Source organism: Schistocerca nitens, chromosome 9 (assembly GCF_023898315.1).
Source record: "Schistocerca nitens isolate TAMUIC-IGC-003100 chromosome 9, iqSchNite1.1, whole genome shotgun sequence".
Classification (NCBI taxonomy): Eukaryota; Metazoa; Arthropoda; class Insecta; order Orthoptera; family Acrididae; genus Schistocerca; species Schistocerca nitens.
In genome coordinates, this window is record NC_064622.1 from 390,846,579 (window position 1) to 390,867,210 (window position 20,632).

The following is a 20,632-nucleotide window of genomic DNA, read 5'->3' on the forward strand; positions in this document are numbered from 1 at the left end:
CTGTGTTCAGCAGCGAATCGTGGCTCTACATTACCCCGGAGAACAATTGTCAGCGAATATGGCGGCGACTTGGGGAGAGGTCCCTCCTTCCTATGTTTTGGAGGGACACAGCAGTGCTACTCCTGACGTCATCGTGTGTGGATCAATAGGTAACGAATTGAAGTCGCGGTTGGTAGTGGTTACGGATACTCATAACTGTACGTCATTGATATCCTGGGCCTCACGTGTTACCTCTCATGCTGAACAGGACAACGCTGCTCCACACATGAGGAGTGTCTCTATGAATTGTCTGCATGATGTAGGGTTTCTTCTGTGACCAGCAGGACACGCAGATCTGGCCCCGATAGAACATATATGGGACCACCCGAAGCATCGGCCCTGTCTCACTATTCTCATTATCCAGTACGTCAAGGACAAGTCACAATAACTCTGGGCCAGCTTGCCTCAGCAGAGGACATAACGGCTTCATAACACCATTCCCGACAGAATCAGTGCTTGTATCTAGACCAGAAGGGGTGGAACGTCATACAGATAAGCAAACTGATACTGAGATCATTTTTGGTGAATTTGACTCGCATTTGTATTGACTGAAGTAACATCACATATCTCCACAATCCGTGAAGTTTCATTCCACTTCTGCCTCTCCTTTTGGATGTTCCACTTTTTTCCTCTTGCAGTAAATACAGAATTATTCAGAATTCCTATTACAGACGACTAGGGGTTGTAGAGGGGACTTAATAGATGAAGATTTGATAAGGAACCCATGTCCGGAAATGTAATAAGTCTTGGGGCCGGTCACTGTCAAATCTCCCCCTTCACGGTACGTACACAGCAGAGAATAATAGCTGTGACCAGCGTCCCGCAGGAGTGCACAGCGTGGGCAGTGTTTCGAGCAGGTCTACTTCTCCTCGGGTTCTCTTCTGCGTGAAGAACGATATCCTCGTCAAAGTCGAGAATGCAGCGCGTCCATGGAGCAGCACAGGCAATCCTCCTAGTGGTGAACGTTCCAGTTTCTCGCAGCCGTTGTTGTAGTCGGACGAAGGTGTAACGTGATGTCTTCATTACAACAGGGACTGACAACAGCGCCTCTCAGCTTTTACGTGTACCGTAAAGGGGAGGATTTGAAAGGGATTCTGTGGTGTCACCGCTAGACACCACACTTGCTAGGTGGTAACTTAAATCGGCCGCGGTCCTGTAGTACATGTCGGACCCGCGTGTCGCCACTGTGGGATCGCAAACCTAGCGCCACCACAAGGCAGGTCTCGAGAGACTGAGGAGACCTCAGCCCCAGTTGTACGGACAACATAGCTAGCGATTGGACGTGCTAAGCCTTGCTCTCATTTGCCGAGAGATAGACAGTAGAATAGCCCTCTGCTAAGTTAACTGGCGACCACCTAGCAAGGCGCCATTTGTATCAGTGCCTATAGCTTACTAATATTCAAGAGAGATGTATTCCAAGGACTAATTAAAAGTTAAGTAACAAGCATCTACGTACTTTTCTTCTTATTCATTTATAAGTCTCATGTTCCAGACTTCACGCCCGTCTGCGTTAGCCTTGCGTGCCCTATCGGCTACAGCATTGTGTCTAGGCTGTATGGTCTAGACACAACAGATTCAATCTTCAGACTTATTTTACATTAAAACAGTACACTTACGGACATGAATTCCTGATCAAAACCTCATCTAAAACCCTTAGAGGCCTGGAATAGGAATTGTAAGTCATCTTGCATATTCGAAGAAGAGGTCTATCTGCTACTTGACATACCCTAGGAGTGACACTCCAGAGAGAAGGGAGTTACCAGTAGTAAACCGAAACAGTTGTACCCGAAAGGAACCACAACGAGTCACCTCTGAAAGACCTGCATACAGCGAAGCTGATACTAATGTAGGTACAGAGTTGTGGTAATCAACCGAGTTGTTGATTTCATTTTTTAGGTGCTACAGAGACACGGAATCGATAGCTCATCTGAACACTCGAATGAACATGAGTACTGCCATGGTGCTAAAACAACCTGAGACATCACAAAATGTGCCTGTTGGCAAAACTTAACTACCCCAAGCTACAACAAGTTCTTAGCTGGTTCAGGGGTGACTCTGGGAAAAGTTGTATTGGATGCACATTCACCTGCGTGTAAAGCAGGTGCCACTCACTACATGTGAGATTAAGGCCTGTATCTAAGAAGAAGTCTAGAAACTGCAACTTGGGCCCTGACGTGAGCCGTGGCATGTTCTTATTGTGTAAGACAGCGCAGAAAATAACACAGAGGGGACGTTAGCATCCTGTTATCACGGCAGGGGTGGTGGCGAGGGGAGGGAGGGGGAGCGATTATTTGGACTGAATGGCGGCCACATACGACTAAGTGTCACTAGAATATGAGGTCATTCGTGTAGCCACAGGTTCCACAGTTTCTATTCTCTGAGCCTCTTAGATAAACAGCAGAGCAGACCGCAAAATTTCCTTACCGTAAGTAGACAATTCAGTTAAATATTTGCGTGAATTAATTATGTGGCCGATCACTTGTACTAGTCTACTTCATCTAGCAACAAAATTCTTCCATACTGACCATCACACTCTGACTGTAAGCGATACGATACTCACGAGAACCCCTGAAGCCATGACGACCACAAGAGAATTCTTTCGCGAAGGAGGCGGGCAGCAGCCTATATATGGGTCACGGTAGCGCGCCCTTGATGGCGTTTTATAGCGACTTGTTTACAGCGACCGGATGCGAACCGCCACGCGCTGGGGGCGGCCTTCCACGTAGAACAGCAGCTACCAGGGAACGCTTGCACACGGTCGCTCCACTGGGATGCTGCCAACGTAACAGCACAAGGCAGTACGTAAATCCACGTACACGCTTATGATGACGGCCCTGCAAAGGAACCAGACAGTCACCAGTTTACAGGAGCTCCAAAATACGGTTTCTGTAAACGATTGCCATATACCGCTTCTATTTGGTCACATAAAAACTCGATCATAGATTCTATAAATACGATTCCCACAGCCAGATTTGAGCTCCGCATGTAAGGGTTACCAGATCCACCGAGGACCAAGTTCTGAATCAGGCGGACATTCGTTGCCCTTTCTCACTCTCAGAGCATGTCTAATTCCAGTGCTCGTACGTTTTCCAGAGGGTCGAAATGGTTCAAATGGCTCTGAGCACTATGCGACTTAACTTCTGAGGTCATCAGTCGCCTAGAACTTAGAACTAATCAAACCTAACTAACCTAAGGACATCACACACATCCAGGCCCGAGGCAGGATTCGAACCTGCGACCGTAGCGGTCGCTCGGTTCCAGACTGTAGCGCCCAGAACCGCACGGCCACTCCGGCCGGCCCAGAGGGTCGAGTTCCAGAGAATGTGCCACCAATTTTCGTTACAAGGTAGATAAGCAGAATATTGGACGAAAGAAAATGTTATTGAATACTGGTCAATATTAAAAGTGAGGTAACTGTTAACGGGTGGTAAGAAGTGGAAGTGCTATAGGAGGAAGAATGTTAACCAATTACTCAAAGAATTTATGGGAAAGACAGCAATAATATGTCATCAAGAAAAACGAAAGGTGTCTAATAAGACGGGGGGGGGGGGGGGGAGGGGGAGGGGGGGAGGTGAAGAAGCAAGTACTATATGATGTAAATAATGAAGCCCTGCACGATTTATGTATTTTTTAATCCATAGCACGACGCATTTCGAAAATTTATTCTCACTGTCAAATGTAAATATTTATTTAAAATTTTTTCTCTTATGTTTGCATGTGCGCTGCTACGCCTATATTGCACAATATGCGTCTTTTTGAGGCTATACTGCAATTACAAAATAAATCTTGAAACTTTTTTACCTGTTAATGTTAGGAACTAGTATTTTTTTATGGCTGCCTACTGGTACTGTCTCCCCTTCATAGTTATCCAGTTTTGTAGCATCTGTTGCATTCATTGTTACCACTATGAGCTGTTTTCAAAACCGAGTCGTGCCGTCATGGGCTTATCGATAACCGGAACAATAGCAGACATTTTCGTAAACCATCTAAAACACGAAATATTTACTAACCAGGGACCTTACTTGCAAAAACGTTCACTATAAAAAACGTGTGTCATTTTTTATTTTAGTGAAACGTGACACCTGTGACACCACTAACATCATAAATTTGTCAGTACTGTACGTAAAAAAAAAAAAAAAAAAAAAAAAAAAATTCGCCGCTGAATACCAGAAAATGATAGCTTTAGTTTCCTACATTTGTGCACAGAAAATGACAACAGGCAGAATTTCGAGATATTAAGAAGAATTGCAGCTTCGAGCATCACATTTCCTGCCACATCATTTCAGATATGCACAAGAAACCCGCATACAAAACGATGGTACACGCACGACATGAAGAAGTAATTTGACATCAATATGCAGACTACAATGATTAATGACTTCCCCAGTTCAACGCCAGACAAATTACGCAAACAAATTTCAAACAAGACAGTATGTGGTAGGTAACATTTCTGCAAAAATAGAAATCCTATTTACGTCACATAAAGTGATAGCAGCTTTCTCCACAGAGAGTAAACTACAACAGAAATTAGTGCACGCCTTATACAATAAAAAAATAAAGTATCTAACTCAGGAACACACAAAACCACATTTAAATATCGCTGAAGCTACTACATAGACTGGCAGGAACTTTCGTACTGGATACACTAACACAACAAGTGTTACACACATAACCAGTTTACGAAATTAGCGTTCGTAACACGCATGAAAATACTGGATACCCATTCAAAAATTTTGAAGAAGATGTTAAGAATTTCTAGAAATCACATACAACTGATTTAATGGAGGAACAGGAAACATTTGGATACAACAGCCATGCCGATAAGATGCCTGTCATCTCGACTGTTAGTGATACGAGGCCGTTGGGATTCAGCACGGCGTTCCGTTTTACCCTCCTGAACCCACCGATTCCATATTCTGCTAACAGTCATTGGATCTAGACCAACGCGAGCAGCAATGTCTCGATACGATGAACCGCAATCGCAATAGGCTACAATCCGACTTTTATCAAAGTCGGAAACGTGATGGTACGCATTTCTTCTCCTTACACGAGGCATCACAACAACGTTTGACCAGGCAACGCCGGTCAACTGCTGTTTGTGTATGAGAAATCGGTTGGAAACTTTCCTCATGTCAGCACGTTGTAGGTGTCACCACCAGCGCCAACCTTGTGTGAATGTTCTGAAAATCTAATCATTCGCATATCACAGCATCTCCTTCCTGTTAGTTAAATTTCGAGTCTGTAGCACGTCATCTTCATGGTGTAGCAATTTTAGTGGCCACTAGTGTATGCTACCTGAGAGAACAAACTTAGTAACGCGATTTGACTCCTAAATGAAATAGGATGTAGTCACACAACCCACATTATCAGTACAGCAAAAGGAAATGGAAGCCTGGAAATCTAATAGTTATAATCCGCATACGAGGGCTCTGGTTTGCTAGCCTTGCGCTTGTAGGGTCCAGCTGCGCTAAGACGCAGTCTCCTTGTCTGTGTACACATAAATTCAAAATTCAGAAAACAGTTAATTAGAATAAAGATGATGTAAGTATCCTACTTCCCTTCTTTGTACCAGATAAATGAAGCGTCGCTACACGATGTATCATGGCATCAGTCTTCAATCCAACATATCTACTTTTCAAAATAACTGTGACTCATGTGGTTAGTTCATGTAAGACAACAGAATAGCGGAAAGCCAACGTGGCACTTTCAGGTATATTACGGTGAAGGTTTAATACGGTTCCCAGTAAAATGAAGTCCTGAGTAGTAAATTTTTATGACAGAGTGATAGCGATACTTTAGTTCTGAATAACCATAGGTTTTCGGTATTTGTTTGGTCTCGGTTACGATGGCTCTTTTTTTCAATTTTTTACTAATAACCTGATATAAAGCCAGTGTATTAATTTACCATGCTCTGGGTGGAAAAAGTTTTGGTTTTTAAGTAAAACTTTGTTCAAACCCGAGTGATGTCAATATGTAAAATTTCCATTGCTTTGAAATAGGCTACTGGCTTATTACAGAAAACGTGAAAAGCGAGCAGTGCTATTTTCATAATAACTCCGAAACTTGGAAACGTACAACAAACATATGATGTAAGAATCGACACAGCATTCCTGAGACGATAATATCCCTGTTGCCGTGTGGAGTGTTGTGCTAGTAGGTGCGCGTGCACCTGTAGTGTACATAGCTTCTCCGCACTTGGTCTGTCATTGAACAGAGAATAATTATTTCGTAGATTATGAGAACCATAGATTGCGTTGCCTGTGTCTACATAATATGCTTCTGTGTGGACGTAGTCCTAGGGAACGGAAAACGTAATAGGAAGAGCACAGTCCTGCAACCGCAGTTTTCATATTTTAGCACAAACTATTCTTTATGTCCAAATAACGGTACGATCTTCGATTACAACATGATTTTTGAGCAAAGATCCACCAATAATTAGAAAAATAGCTTTCTGGTAATGTTTTGTAGTATTCTGCCTCTCCTCACTTTCCGCGAAAATAGCGAACCGTGTACAGACAAATTTTTCTTTTATTTACTTGTATAGCATGATATTGTGAATCAATATATCTTGAAATATGTAATGCAAAAGACTGGAGCCTTGGAATTTTTAAATTTTTATACGACGTCCACGTTTACAACTGGAAATAACAGCAACAAAAAATCGAAAATCGGTTGTTTCGGAAACCGATTCAGATTAAACTGGTATAACCGAAAATAGAATGTTTAAGCCATAAGCGCCATCTCTAACTCAAAGTCTTGTCGGAAATTTATACAGTATGCTGCGAAGCTGCTGGTATTTAGTCCAGTCCCGCTACAAACAAAATGAGTTAAATAAAATTATGTCCAAGTTTTCAATGTCAGATTCGTGTTACTTGGACAGAAAAGAGTCCAGTGGTAGCAAGCATGTACTTACTAATCAGTTAGTTAAAATCAACGAATTTAATCTGCTTATTTATTTATTCACATGTATTTTCCCAACCAGTTGAAACCACCGACAGCTTGCCTAAGTAGAGGACTATCGAATGGTGGAGGCGAAGCACGAGCTTCAATCACCTAATTCATAAACATACCAAAACTCGGCAGTAATTTCAGAGTCTGCTGCTTTCAAAATTCGAGTAACGACAATGGCAGCATGTATGGACACTGACGCCGGCCATGGTTGTAGAAACAGCGCCGCCACAGGTTCACCAACCTGCAGATCGGGATATCGAACAGCTTTCTCAGCAGAAAGCGGTAGCGACCGTCTGCATTGCCACCCCGAATCAAGCCAGCTATACGAACCTCTTTATATCAGAGGAAACACGTTACTGTGTGGCATACTAGGAAACAAAACTACTGAGAGACACTCTATCAATCTCAGTTGATTGCAGTTGTTACTAGCTTTCACTTCGTGACTGGCAGTAATGTGGCAGTGGGCTCCACTTCCGTGATACATGTGTTGGCTCCCACCATCTTGGAAACAGCCTTGCATAAGTACACTCAAATATAGACATGATTTTGTCAGTAGTATGCTCGAGAGAATTGCATTCGTGATTAACATGCAGACATGTAATTTCCTCTTCAAGAAATCAGCGTTCTAGATCCAGAATTGATGGGACAGACTCATGGACAATTATTTTATTCATGATTCTGAACTCCAAAAAATCATCTCTACTTTTCTGACCACCACTGTATATAGGCACTGGACAAAATTATCGTTGTTTCTCATGTGTTTCTATTTTTTATGTACATTTGGCTTGACCATCGTCAAGCATGCAAGTCGCCGTATAGACCAAAATTGTGGTATTTTGTGAAAAAACGGCCTTGTATTACTTATTAATTGCAGTTCTCTATCTACTGCTGGTCTGTAGTCTCACCCCTGTTTCGTTCATTAATCAAGTTAATTGCCTCGGCAACAGAATTGCCTGCTGTCAGAAAAGTTGTCTGGTGTCTCCACGGTCTAGGGAGCAGAAGATTATCAGGTGAGATCATCATAGGGGATTCGGTAACATCGAGTGCGTCCGCCTGCTACCGCCGTCAGCGAGCATCTGACACACAGTTGGTAATGTTCCACGACTTCCAGCACCTCACACCACAACGACGCGCACCGTGACGCGAGGTGGCGTCGTTGACAGGTACGATAACCAGAATAATTCACATAAAGCTATACGGTGGGTCAATTAAATTGCATTGTGAATGGTAACGTAAAGTCCATTGTTTTGTGATATTTGACAAGCTACGTAGATATTTGATGAAGAAAACGCCCGCAAATCATAACATACATTGATTAATAATTGATATAAATACTTCCAATCCATATGTGGCGTATAGCAAACCAGTGCTTAACAGTGTTGGTTAAAAACTGATTTGGTTGCAATTTTAGAAAAGTTTTTACGGAGTTTAGCGAAGGCGATGTTGGCCTGATATTTTCGACGATGCCCTTTGGCTACACTGACTAAAGGATCCTTTTAAGAAATATCAAATTAAGATAACCTGAAGATGCCTAAATAAGGCGAAACGCGTAGTTGAAAAATAAAAAACTAAAATTGCAACCAAGACTGTTTTTAACTAATATTGGTATAAATAATTATATATTATCATTTACAAAGTGCCGGCAATTTACTCAGCAGAGATGCCTTTCTCAGAAGAAAATATGACTGTGGAAGGATTCATGCAAACAGTATTTGATCAATTTTAACAAGTAAATAGCAAATTCACAAATTTAGAAGGGCAAATGAATAACAGGCTTTTAAAAATGGAAGGGAAAATGTACGATTTCACATTTCAGATAAATGCTTGAATGGGTCGTTTATGTTCATTGGGATTCATGTCGGTAGATCTGGGTGGCCAAACCACCCGCTCTAATTCTCCGGACTGGTCTTCAAACCAATCGCGAACAGTTGTGCCTCTGTGACATCGTTGTTTGGAAACATGAAGTCGTGAGTATAAATGGTCTCCAGGTAAGCTATTATCAAGTGATAGCAGGATTCATCTGACCATACCACGGTTTTCCAGTCGCCTAGCGTCCAAACGACACGGTCACGGGCCTAGGAGAGGCACTGCTGGCGATTTCGTGTTGTTAGCAGAGACATTCGCGTCGGTCTTCTACCGCCATAGCCCATTAACGCCAAATTTCGCTGAATTCCTAACGAATAGATTTCTGTGGTTATTTCACGCAGTGTTGCCTCTCTGTTAGCTCTGAAAACACTACACAAACGCCGCTGCTCTCGGTCGTTAAGTGAAGGCCGCCGGTCAGCGCATTCTCAGCGACGGGAAGTAATGCCTGAAATCTTGACGCCGTGGATCTCGGAATACTGGATTCCCTACCGATTTCCGAAGTAGAATGTGCCATGGGTCTAGTTCCTACTACAATGCCGCGTTCGGAGTCTGTTAATTGCCATCGTGCGGACATCATCACGTCGGAAACCTTATCACATGAATCACTTGGGAAGAAATGACAGCTGCGCCAGTGCACTGCCCTTTCATACCCCATGTACGCGATACTACCTCCATTTATATGTACGCGTATAGCTATCCCACGACTTCGTCGCCTCAGAGTAGATTGTTGGTGCTACTTGTACAGTGATTCGTGAGCTGTATTCCATTGGCACCAAAATTACCTAAATTCAAAAAAACTACCTTCCTTACAAAGCAACATGATTAGTCTAACACACCATCTTCTGCCAGCAGTCCTATGAAGCAAAATGCATTAACAGATAATTCCAGTCCGACATTCACCCAGACAAACTTCCAGTACCTTGCAGCATAATAACATGCAGCTTAAGTGGTTCACACCTTAACATTGGTAGACCTTGCATTTTAACTTCACTGGTGACCATTTATCCAATATGAAATTTTCACTCTGCAACGGAGTGTACACTGATATGAAACTTCCTGGCAGGTTAAAACTGTGTGCCGGACCGAGAATCGAACTCGGGACCTTTGGCTGTCGCGGGCAAATGTTCTACCAGCTGAGCTACCCAAGCACGACTCACAATCCGACCTCACAGCTTTAATTCCGCCAGTACCTCGACTCCCACTTTCCAAACTTTACAGAAGTTCTCCTGCATACCTTTATAACTCATCCGCGGGGATCTTACACCTCACGCCGCGACACGTTCATTGACGTCCCGTCGCGATCATGAATCACTCTGTAATAACAGCCTGTCATCCTGCGTCTGCATTAAAATTCCAATCAGATTCGCTCTGCGCCTGGCTCTCTGAAAAACCATCAGGCTGTTTGCGTATGTTCTGTTGTCTAATCTGATTTACTCTGTGTGAAGAATATAGGGTTACTCCTCACGGTGGAGATTTTCTCTTCCTAGTTAGAATTTTGCTGTGGAACAGCCACAATTATTTGTACTTACGGCTCTACATGTTGATAAGTTTTACAGTACTGGATTGAACGTCCACTATGAGAGTCATGTTTGAACTTGTGCTGAAATCTGCTAACAAAATTTCAGTGGCGGTTGTAACAAAGCAGTAGCAATAATGTATAGAAAAGAACTACAGCTGTTATTTCTATAGTAGTAAGTTATTCATTATGGGGTGAATAGTTCCTGCCTCTTTGAAGAAGTTTGGTTTCTGGGTTTCGGGTTGCATGATTTTTCTACGGGAAGATAGTTACACGTAGAATAGTTGGTTATATTTGTTGGTATTAAACAGCAACTGGCAATTCATCTTCAAATTTTTTTGAAGCATCAACAAAATCAGAAGAGTCCCAGTAGGAAACTCATAAACTGTCGGAAGTTCTAGGACTGTTCACTATAATCTCCATGGACTCTCCATTTTAGGGTGCTAGGACCAACCTTTCCAGGGTCTGTGGGGGTGGTTCTGTTGGGATCCGTTCTATAGAATTGACGGTCATCACTGTTCACCAGTCCACCAGTTTAGTGTCCTACCTCCGAATGTGGGACATTGGGGTGGAGAATCATAAGGGTAGCTGTATATTGGGCTGTTGTCTTTTTCTTCGTCTTAACTTTCCTAACCTCCTTTTCTTTTTTTACTTTTCCTGCGAGGGGTATTGATCTATCTTTCTCTCTGTCCATTATTCAAGAGTTCCATTGTGAGAGCCCTTCTTTTTCCTCTGTTTATCTTAAACTGATTTCTCGGGATTGTCCGAGGCAGTACCGATCCAAAAAAGGTTTCGACAGTGTTAGTGTAGTGAATAGTACATAAATGCTAATGTAATGTTAATGAACGTTTGCAGCTAGCTTACGCTTGCCTGTCATTGAAACAGTAAGTTGTCTAACATTCATAGCTAAGAGGGAGAGAGAAAGATTTGGCCTCTTTATCAAGCAAAGAACACTACATATTTGTCTCTGACTAAATATTGCCCTGGATGAATTACTTAAGTGTATCTATTAGTAGACCATAAATGACACACAGGAAGCGTTATATATTATATAATAAGTGTTGTGATAACATCATCCAGGGTAGTGTATACCAACAACTGTGACTGGCAAATTCGAACACTAAAAACTTAATGCAGTAGTATTTACCGGTAAACTGAAAGAAAACGATACCTAAATTTTAGAAGGGCTTCACATTGTTTTCATTTGGCCTGCCATGAATTCGACTCCTGGAAAACTTCTTCATTCCATAATAGCACTTGCAACCTACGTCGTCAACTTTTTGTTGGATGAATTCCAGTCTCTGTCTTCCCCTAGAGCTTTTATCCTCTGTAGCCCCTTTAGAATCATAGACGTCATTCCCTGATATCTTAACAGAGTCATATCATCTTCTCCCTTCTTCTTGTTATTAAACTGTAATGCTATAGTGCACGTCGAGTTCTCATAAAACGGAGTTCAAGTAACGTAAGAGTATAAAATGTGAATGACACCTACTAGTTAAGGATTTACAACAAACTGTGAGAGGGTATTAAAGTCTTCGTCGAGTACGTAAAACACTATAATCTCCTGTTCTTGAAGCAAGTTTTCCTAATCTCGTCTTTGTACGTGTCTGGTTGGTACCTGAGAAAACTTACCTTGTTATATATATATATATATATATATATATATATATATATATATATATATATATATATATATATGCGTAAATTGCGTAAATCTTAGTGCAGCGCAACAGAACAGTGTTAAAGTTAAATTCTGAAAGAAAGTTTGTGAAATACGCGTTACACTATGAGAAATCATCGATAGCCAGTGCAACAAACAATTCACTTTCGAGACAGAAATCCATTTTCAGTAGAATTTACATACGCTATCTGACCGCAAAACAAAATGATCCCAATTAAAACGTTGGTCCTGATAATGGCTAGTGCTTCTCTTAATCTTTTAAACAACTACAACACCATAATTGCTATCGTAATTACAGAGCAAATGAAGATAAAAGTTAACGCATTGCACTGTGTAATAAAACTGCTTAAAATTCGCAAGTTAGCACATTACTGAATGTATTTACGCCTCTGTATTTGGGTGCACTAAATTACTGATTTGCCATCTTGTTATGATATGTCTTCTGTATCATGACAAATATGTACGGTGACTTATTACGGGAACCCATGTAGAATTGTTTGCATGTATGTACTGTTATTTGTATTTCAAGTTACGTACCGTACTTGTCTCACTGACATATTGTATACATTGTCACCTACTTCAGGAATTCGTAACCACACATTTTATACCATGCTTTTATGATTGTTTCTTTCGGAGAATTTTTTGAGTGCTTCCTGCTATTATATCAGCAGAAACCACTCTGAAATATTCTTGTTTACTAGGGGAGAGGTAATGAAAAGAGTTACAGTAAACGGGCCGTGGAGCATCGGATACAAGCTACTGGACCCCCATTAAAAGTTCCATGCGGCGATCGCATCCGTGGTAGCCTCTTGAAAAAAGTCAGCATGGAGCCTGTAGTTTTCACTCGCGACCAAATTTCTGCGTCGTTTCCGCACTTGAAGGGTGCGAGGGTTACAGTAAACGGCCATTGGTGCTTCGCATACAAGCTACTGGACACCTAGGAGAGGTCCCATGCCGCAACCGCAGCCGTATTTGTCTCTTGGAGAGAAGTCGTCATAGAACTTGAAGTTTTCAATCACAACGTAATTTCTCTGTCGCATCGTCACTAGGGGAATGCTACGGTTACAGTAAACGAGAAGTGGCGCATCGGGTACATCTACTGGACTCTTATGGGATTTTCGACGCGGTATCCGCTATCGTGTTTGTCTCTTGAAGTCGGCATCGAGCCAGTAGTTGCACTTGCGACCCAATTTCTGTGTCGCATCCTCACTAGGAGGGTGCGATTGTTACAGTAACTTGCAGTGGTTCATCAAGTACATCTACTACACTCCTAGGGGATTTTAGATGTCGTGACAGCTATCGTGTTTGTCTGTTGCAGAACAATGGGCATGGAGCTTGTAGTTTTCAATGACGACGAAACTTCTCTGTCGCATAGTCAATGGGAGGTACTGAGGGTTACAGCCAACGAACAGTGGTGCATCGGATACAAGCTACTGGACTCCCAGGGGAGGTTCCATGCGGGGACCACACCCGCGTTAAGTCTTTTGGAGAGAAGACGGCATGGAGCACCAGTTTTCAATAACGATGCAATTACCGTGTCACATCCTCACTGGGATGGCGCGACGTTTACAGTAAATGGGCATTTGTGCTTCGGATTCCAGCTGATGGACTCCATGGAGAGGATGCACGCGGGGAACACAGATGTGATTGTCTCTTGGAGAGAAGTCGACATGGAACGTTTAGTTTCCAATCGCAATGGAATTTCTGTGTCGCATCTTCAATGGGAGTGTGCGAGGGTTACAGTAAATGGGAAGTGGTGCATCGGATTCAAGCTGCTTCGCTCCCAGGAGAGGATCCATGGGGCGACCGCGCGGCTGTGGTAGACTCTTGGAGTGAAGTCGGCATGGAGACTGTTGTTTTCAATGGCGACACAATTTCTCTATCGCATCGGCAACGAGAATGTGCGAGGGTTACATTAAACGGGCAGTGGTGCATATGATTCAACCTACTGCTCTCCGAGGAGAGGTTACATAGGGCGAACGCAGTCTTGTTAGTCTCTTGGAGGGAAGTCGGAATGGATCCTGTAGTTTTCAATCGCGACGGAATTCCGGGGGTTCATCGTCACTGAAAGGGTGCGAGGGTTACAGTAAATGGGCAGTCGTGTAAGGAATTCAAACTTCTTTGCTCCTATGAGAGTTTTAATGCGGCGACTGAAGCCGTGTTAGTCTATCGGAAACAAGTCGGCATGGAGCCTGTAGGATTCAATCAGGACGCAATTTCTGTGTCGCATCATCAATGGGAGGGGGCGAGGGTTGCAGTAAACTGACAGTGCTATCGGATTCAGGCTACTGGACTCCCAGGAGAGCTTCCGTCCGGCAGCCCCAACCGTTTCAGTCTATTGGAGAGTAATCGGCATGGATTCTGTAGTTTTCAATCGCAGCGCGATTTCTGTCGCATCTTCAATGGGAGAGTGCCAGAGTTACAGTAAACAGGCAGTGGTGCATCGGATAATAGCTACTGGAGTCCGAGGAGAGGGTCCTTGGGGCGACGGTAGCCGTTTTAGTCTCTTAGAGAGTAATTGGCATGGAACTTGTAATTTTCATTCGTGACGCAATTTACGTGTCGCATCCTCATTGGGACGATGCGAGGGTTACAATAAACGTGCAGTGGTGCATCGGATACGAGCTACTGGAATCCCAGGATAGGTTCCGTGCGGCCACTGCAGCAGTTTTACACTCTTGGAGAGGTCTCCTGATGGGCCTGTAGTTTTCAATCGCGAAGCAATTTCTTTGTCGCACCATCACTGCGACGGTTTATTTGGCATCGCAATTTTCACATAAATGTGAATGAAATTGTGAATTTGATAAATTACTCAACCTTCGTTGTATCGATATAACCATATTCTTTGTACGTCTGTTTTGCGACCACAGATCTTGGTCAGAGAGGTTAGTTTTACTTAGAGTAGCATTCAATGTGAGTTAGACAGTCTGGCTATGAACTTTATTTGAGAAGGGTGGAAGCTTCCGCTGCTGCATTTGGGAGGCAGCATTGTTTAAAAAGCATTTTGTATTAATTTATTCTGAGGAAATGTTTTGTGGAACTGAAATGATATAAAATCAAGAATGTAATCTAGTTTTTTGTAATTTACAGTTTCTTATTGTTAGAACATTGTGTATGGTCAAAGTTTACTGTAAGAGGTCTTATAGTGAAGCACATGGATTTGTCTTATAATTGAAATAAGTCTCATATGAAAATTATTGAGAAAGATTTATGCTAACTTGTCTAGTTGTGAGAAACTTATGAAAGGATGTATCGTTATACTTGGAGTCTTTGTTCTCATTTATTAGTCGTTATGTTTAGTTCCTCATCTTCCAGTCTTTACAAGTATGAACGTGTCTTGTATACTGGCATTGCACATCACGAGTTGTGTACTGAAGAGGCATGTTTAGGAAAAGTTATAAGATAGGCTCATGCATAGCACATTGCAAGTAAAATGAAATTTCACTGGTAAGTAACAACCTATTTAATAGTTAAGGACCATACAGGAAGACGCTTTCAAAATTTCGCCGACTCCAACACACCATATGTTGCTGCTAGCCAGAATGGACCAGGAAGCAAGAACCGGCAATTAATGAAGAGATGTCACAGCAGTTGAGGTTTAATAACAGGTTAACTGATCACTCAACTTCAGTGTCCAGGTTCAGTGGGCAACGAACTTCGTAGCTCTCACAGCTAGCGCCTCACAATCCCATCGCCGCCAGCTGTCCCGGCCCGACCTCACGCTGTGGAGACCTCCTTGCTTCTCTGTCCCAACCAACGACTCCCACATGCAGCATGCAGATGACATTAAAATAGCTGCTCAATCAAAACCACACAAGCTACACACGATCCCCGAAACACTTCCACAAACAACTCGAACAATACTAAAATCAGTGACTGGAACTAAGGATGAATCACAAGTCGACACACACGGAGAACCCAGAAGCAGATGAGACGACCGACCGAACGCCCAACCCAGGTCGTCCCCACACAAGTCATGTGTGTCTACAACAGTCAGGCGAGTCATGGCTGTCTGGACTTCACTGCAGCTCCGTCCCGACTCAACTCCCGACACACGATGACCCGGAAATACTTGCTGTCACTCCAAAGATAATACGACAGTGCTCTTATCGATAAGTGCTGCTGCAGCCACTCATGGGCAGGCAAGCCAGCAACTTAGTGACGCCAGTAAATCGAATAAGAAACGAGGCGGCAGTACCCTAAATGCAAGATGATAAGCACTAAAGGGCATGAACACGAGCTGTGCATGGCTCATACATATATATAAAATAGCTTGCCTTAGAAAACTTACCTTCTGACATTCTTCCATTCATATCGTCTCAGTTCCACAAAATTGTTCCCCAGAATAAATGAAGACAAGTTGCTTTACAAATAATGCTGTCTCTACAACAAGCAGGCCAGATTCCATCCTTCTCAAAGCAAGTACATGACCAGACTATCTAACACACACTGAATGCTACTCTGACCATGATCTGTGTTCTCAGGAAGAGACTTACAAAAATATGATTATATTGAAACTACGGATGTTGTGTAATTTATCAAATTCACTGTTTCATTCACATTTATGGCCAAAACTACCTGAAAATTGTCATGGCGAATAAAACAAAAACAGCATACTTTCAAGTTATTTATGTTAGTAAATAGTTTAAGAATTCTCACGGTTCCTCTGTTACAGTGGCGGCAGATGTGGGGGTAAAAGGGTATTATTTGAAATGAACGACAGTTTGAGTCTCATTAGTACCCAAAACGGATTTTGTAACAGAGCAAAAAGGATCAGTTCAAATTAGGGTTCCCAAAAATGAAGTTACTTGAATTAGTGTAAGATTCTGGTTTCGGTTAGATGTACTTTTTGTGTTTGATGTATTCCATGGGCGTCCTGCTGCGACACAAGGTCTTCATTCGACGTGATTTCGTCATCACCAGTACTTCCTTAGAGTCTGCAACTCCGACCGCCTCGGCATGGAGCCCCTGACAATGTGGTGCCCAGTGGTTTGGGCTTCCCAACAATAGTCGACACGTGTTTGACGTAAATCCCAAGATATAAGACGGTCTACAGTGGAATTCTGTACAAAGCTTGAAAAACCCCTTTAGAAATTTAATGAATTACTGTGCTGACAAACCTCTTACGTTATTTGATTTTCAAACAGCTAAGAAGAACTGACCGTACTCAGACATTTCTCTCTTTACTTATTCTGATCAACACTAAAGACACACAATATTTTTAGCGCAACGCAGTCTGACTTTCAATAATCCCTACAAAAGAATGGCCCTGGCTAACAATAACCTATACCTTTCATGAATCACTTACCTCACAAAAATCTTCGTTACTCGAACTACTGCAATACAGCGGGCGCCACTACTGCCAGCTAAGTAAAAGATTCTAACTACTGAAGGCACTAACTACTAATAGGTATAGTTAGCAAATGAAAGATTTTGATAGAGAACAAACAATGTATTTACCTTAATAATGTTCAAAAGTCATCATATATATATCAGTTCATGATATCCAGTATTACAAATTCACTCTCTGATGAACACACGTCAAGATCATCCGCTCTCAAAACTCCGCCATCTCTCTCCCCACATCCACCACTGCTGGCGGCTCACCTTCAACTGCGCAACGCTACGCGCTGTTCACATCCAACTGCCCAACACTACAATAGCATTATTGCAACAATGCAGACCAGCCACAGACTTCACACAGCGCTGTCAATGATTTTCATATAGAGGGCTATGTGGCGTTACCAACATAAAAACCTAAACAGCCTACTTACAAGCTACCTGACTGTGAAGTCCAACGCCGCTTTGTTATTTTGAGGTTAATAAATCGAATCAATATTTGACGTTTGGGCTTTCGTTTCGTAGTCAGAGTTATCGTGCGAAGTTTTTCTAGTATTTGCGATTCCTTACGCATTGAAATGTCTGCTCAACAGCTTGGACCTTGGCCAGACCCAGGCAACTTACTTCTCAAATAAGAACACAGCGAAAAGTGCCTATTCAGCTTCCCATACCAAGTCTGAACAAGTGACAAAAAATTATGGCGTACTACTTTTAAACGAAAATGACTGCACATGCAAATATCCGCGAAGGGATAGTGTTGGTCGAAAGCTAATCGACTCGGTAAAGACTTAAGTTTGTGAGAGGGATCAAGCAAAGAGGTTGAAAACGATCGAAGATCGAAACTGTTTAGAGCAAGTTCTCATTGGACATAGTAAATATAAGCATCCCGGTTCTCAAAAAGACTAAATGAAATTGCTGCGTAAAGAGGCATCTTTCAAAGTTTTCCTTTGGATTTAAGTCGTGCAGGTGTTTAAGAATCTCATGAGCAGTAACGATTCTACACGTGCTTCGATATAAGCCTTAATAATTTTGACGAGGAAATGTCCATAATGGCGCCAAGATAAATGAAACAGTAGTTTTGTAAAAGGACGAGAGGCTTTCAATAAGTAATAAAAAACTTTTGTAAAGCAGATTGGTTTTATTGTGGATTCCAATACATCGTATTATTACCACACTTTTGATTATAATACTGTATTCCTCAACATAATCTCCAACGTGACGGCATTATGCGACGTAACTGGGACGCCCTGTATGCCCTAATGGTACCACCGTACTGGACGACGTCGGAGAGAACATCTCACTGCATCAATAAGCTTCCCATCATCCACGTACTGATTCTCGTACAGTGCATCCTTCATTGGGCCAAAAGATGGCAGTCGGAAGGTCGAGATCAGGGCTGAAAGGTTTATGAGGAAGGACAGTCCAGTGATGTATCCTGAGTTCCTCGCGAGCGCACAGATTTGCGTGAGGCCTTGCTTGCGCCGTTACGCAGAGTCCCAGAAGACCGTCACCAGACTTTACCAGCTGAGTGTGTCGCTTTGAAATTTGTCTTCGGAAGAAATGTGATGCAGCGCCATTCTACGGATTGCCGCTTTGTTTCCTGTTCGAAGTGATGTCCCATGTTTCATCGTCTGTGATGATGTTCGAGAAAAAAATGGTCTCGATAAGTTTCGTAAGGCGCAAGCAATTCCTCACAGATGGTCCTTTGTTGTTCTTTATGGCCCTCTGTTAGGTGAAGAGGAACACAGCCGCCACCCACTTTTGAGTGCCCCAACAGGTGGGCGAGTGTGTCACAACTACTGACAAAGACGTCCAGTTGAGCAGCGAGGTATTTGATTGTGATTCGTTGATCATCTCAAATAAGAGTATACGCACGTTACAACATTGCAGGATCCGAAGCTGTGTACGGCCGGCCGACACAGGGGAGATGGAGAGTTTTGTGCTACCTTGATGCGATGAGGGCAGACGTCTCGCCCAACGGCTCAACGTGCTTTTGTTCACTGCCAGGTCTCCGTAGACTTTCTGTAGGCTCTTAGGAATATCTGTGATGCTCTTGTTTCCCGCCAAAAGAAACTCAATGACAGCTCTTTGCTTGTGACGCTTCTCCGTTACAGATGCCATTTTGAAAGCAACGTAGGCCGCCGCCACCTACGCAAATCCGTGAAACCACCTATCGGAAATCCGTGAAACTATAGGGGCTGAAGCAAGAACATTCCCTAATAGCTCACAAAAAATTCTTCATTCTTTCAACCGAAATTGACGGAGAAAAATGTCTTGCATTAATCTGAATGCTCCTCGTAATACTGAGTGCGAGGGCAGACTGAAGTACTCTTAGATTGAAATTGTTGTGTAACGAGCAAACAACACCAGATGTACTGAATGCAAACCGTGTTCATCCTACCATTTATGAAACTGCAAAAATCATCTAGCCGTGTTACAGTCGAAATACGAAGTCGGAGTTGGTACTAGGCAGCACACGCTCATAGTTCTTAACCCTGTCTTACTTCCGTGTATGAGAGTTCTTCCTTCAAACCAAGCGACAGCGAATTGGTTTTAATTAAATTTGCGACCAGTAATAAAGGTCGAATTATAGAGGGAGGTATTGGAAGCTTATACACAATCGGCTTTCGTTCCCTCTAAATCTTCTACGGATTTGAGCCGTGACTGAATTATCAAGATGCTACCTGCATTTTGAAATATTGGTTACTGTGAACGAAGTGATTTTCTTTGAGGTGAATGAAAATAAGTGCTGCCCTCACCAGTAGGTTATTTACTTACTAACTTCATATATATGAAGATGGTTTCTGTTCTTTCGGACTTGTGACCTTACAGCCGATTGTTTTAGAATGAAATTACAATTAAATCACTAAGCTTAGCTGCATAAAGGCGTTGATATATGTCAACGGGGAAGGGTGAAAATCTGTGCCTCGACCGGGACTCGAACCCGGGATCTCCTGCTTACATGGCAGACGCTCTTTCCATCTGAGTCACCGAGGACACGGAATATAGTGCGACTGCAGTGACATATCTCTGGAAAGCCTCCAGTGAGACACGTTCTCAACTTATTATCCCACACTATATTCATAGTGCCTCTGCCCATTATACTCATTACTCGCTGCTTTATGCCGATTTCCGTAAGAGTTCGGGAACTATTTGTGCGTCCGCACATAAGTAGATGGTCAAATGGCCGGTGAGCCTTATATGAAGATGGCATCTGTTCTTTCGGACATGTCCGAAAG

The 20,632-nt window shown here is 42.7% G+C and overlaps 1 protein-coding gene across 1 annotated transcript in view; it reads right to left on the reverse strand.

Annotated features, from left to right (window-relative positions):
- The window catches only part of LOC126204259 (spore coat protein YeeK-like), a 28,260-nt gene extending 25,604 nt beyond the window's left edge, over positions 1-2,656 (reverse strand). Inside the window, exon 1 of the mRNA XM_049938649.1 lies at positions 2,600-2,656. Within this exon, the coding sequence (XP_049794606.1) occupies positions 2,600-2,617 (18 nt within the window). The 5' untranslated portion in view covers positions 2,618-2,656. The remainder of the gene's footprint in view (positions 1-2,599) is intronic.
- Positions 2,657-20,632: the final 17,976 nt, after the last annotated feature.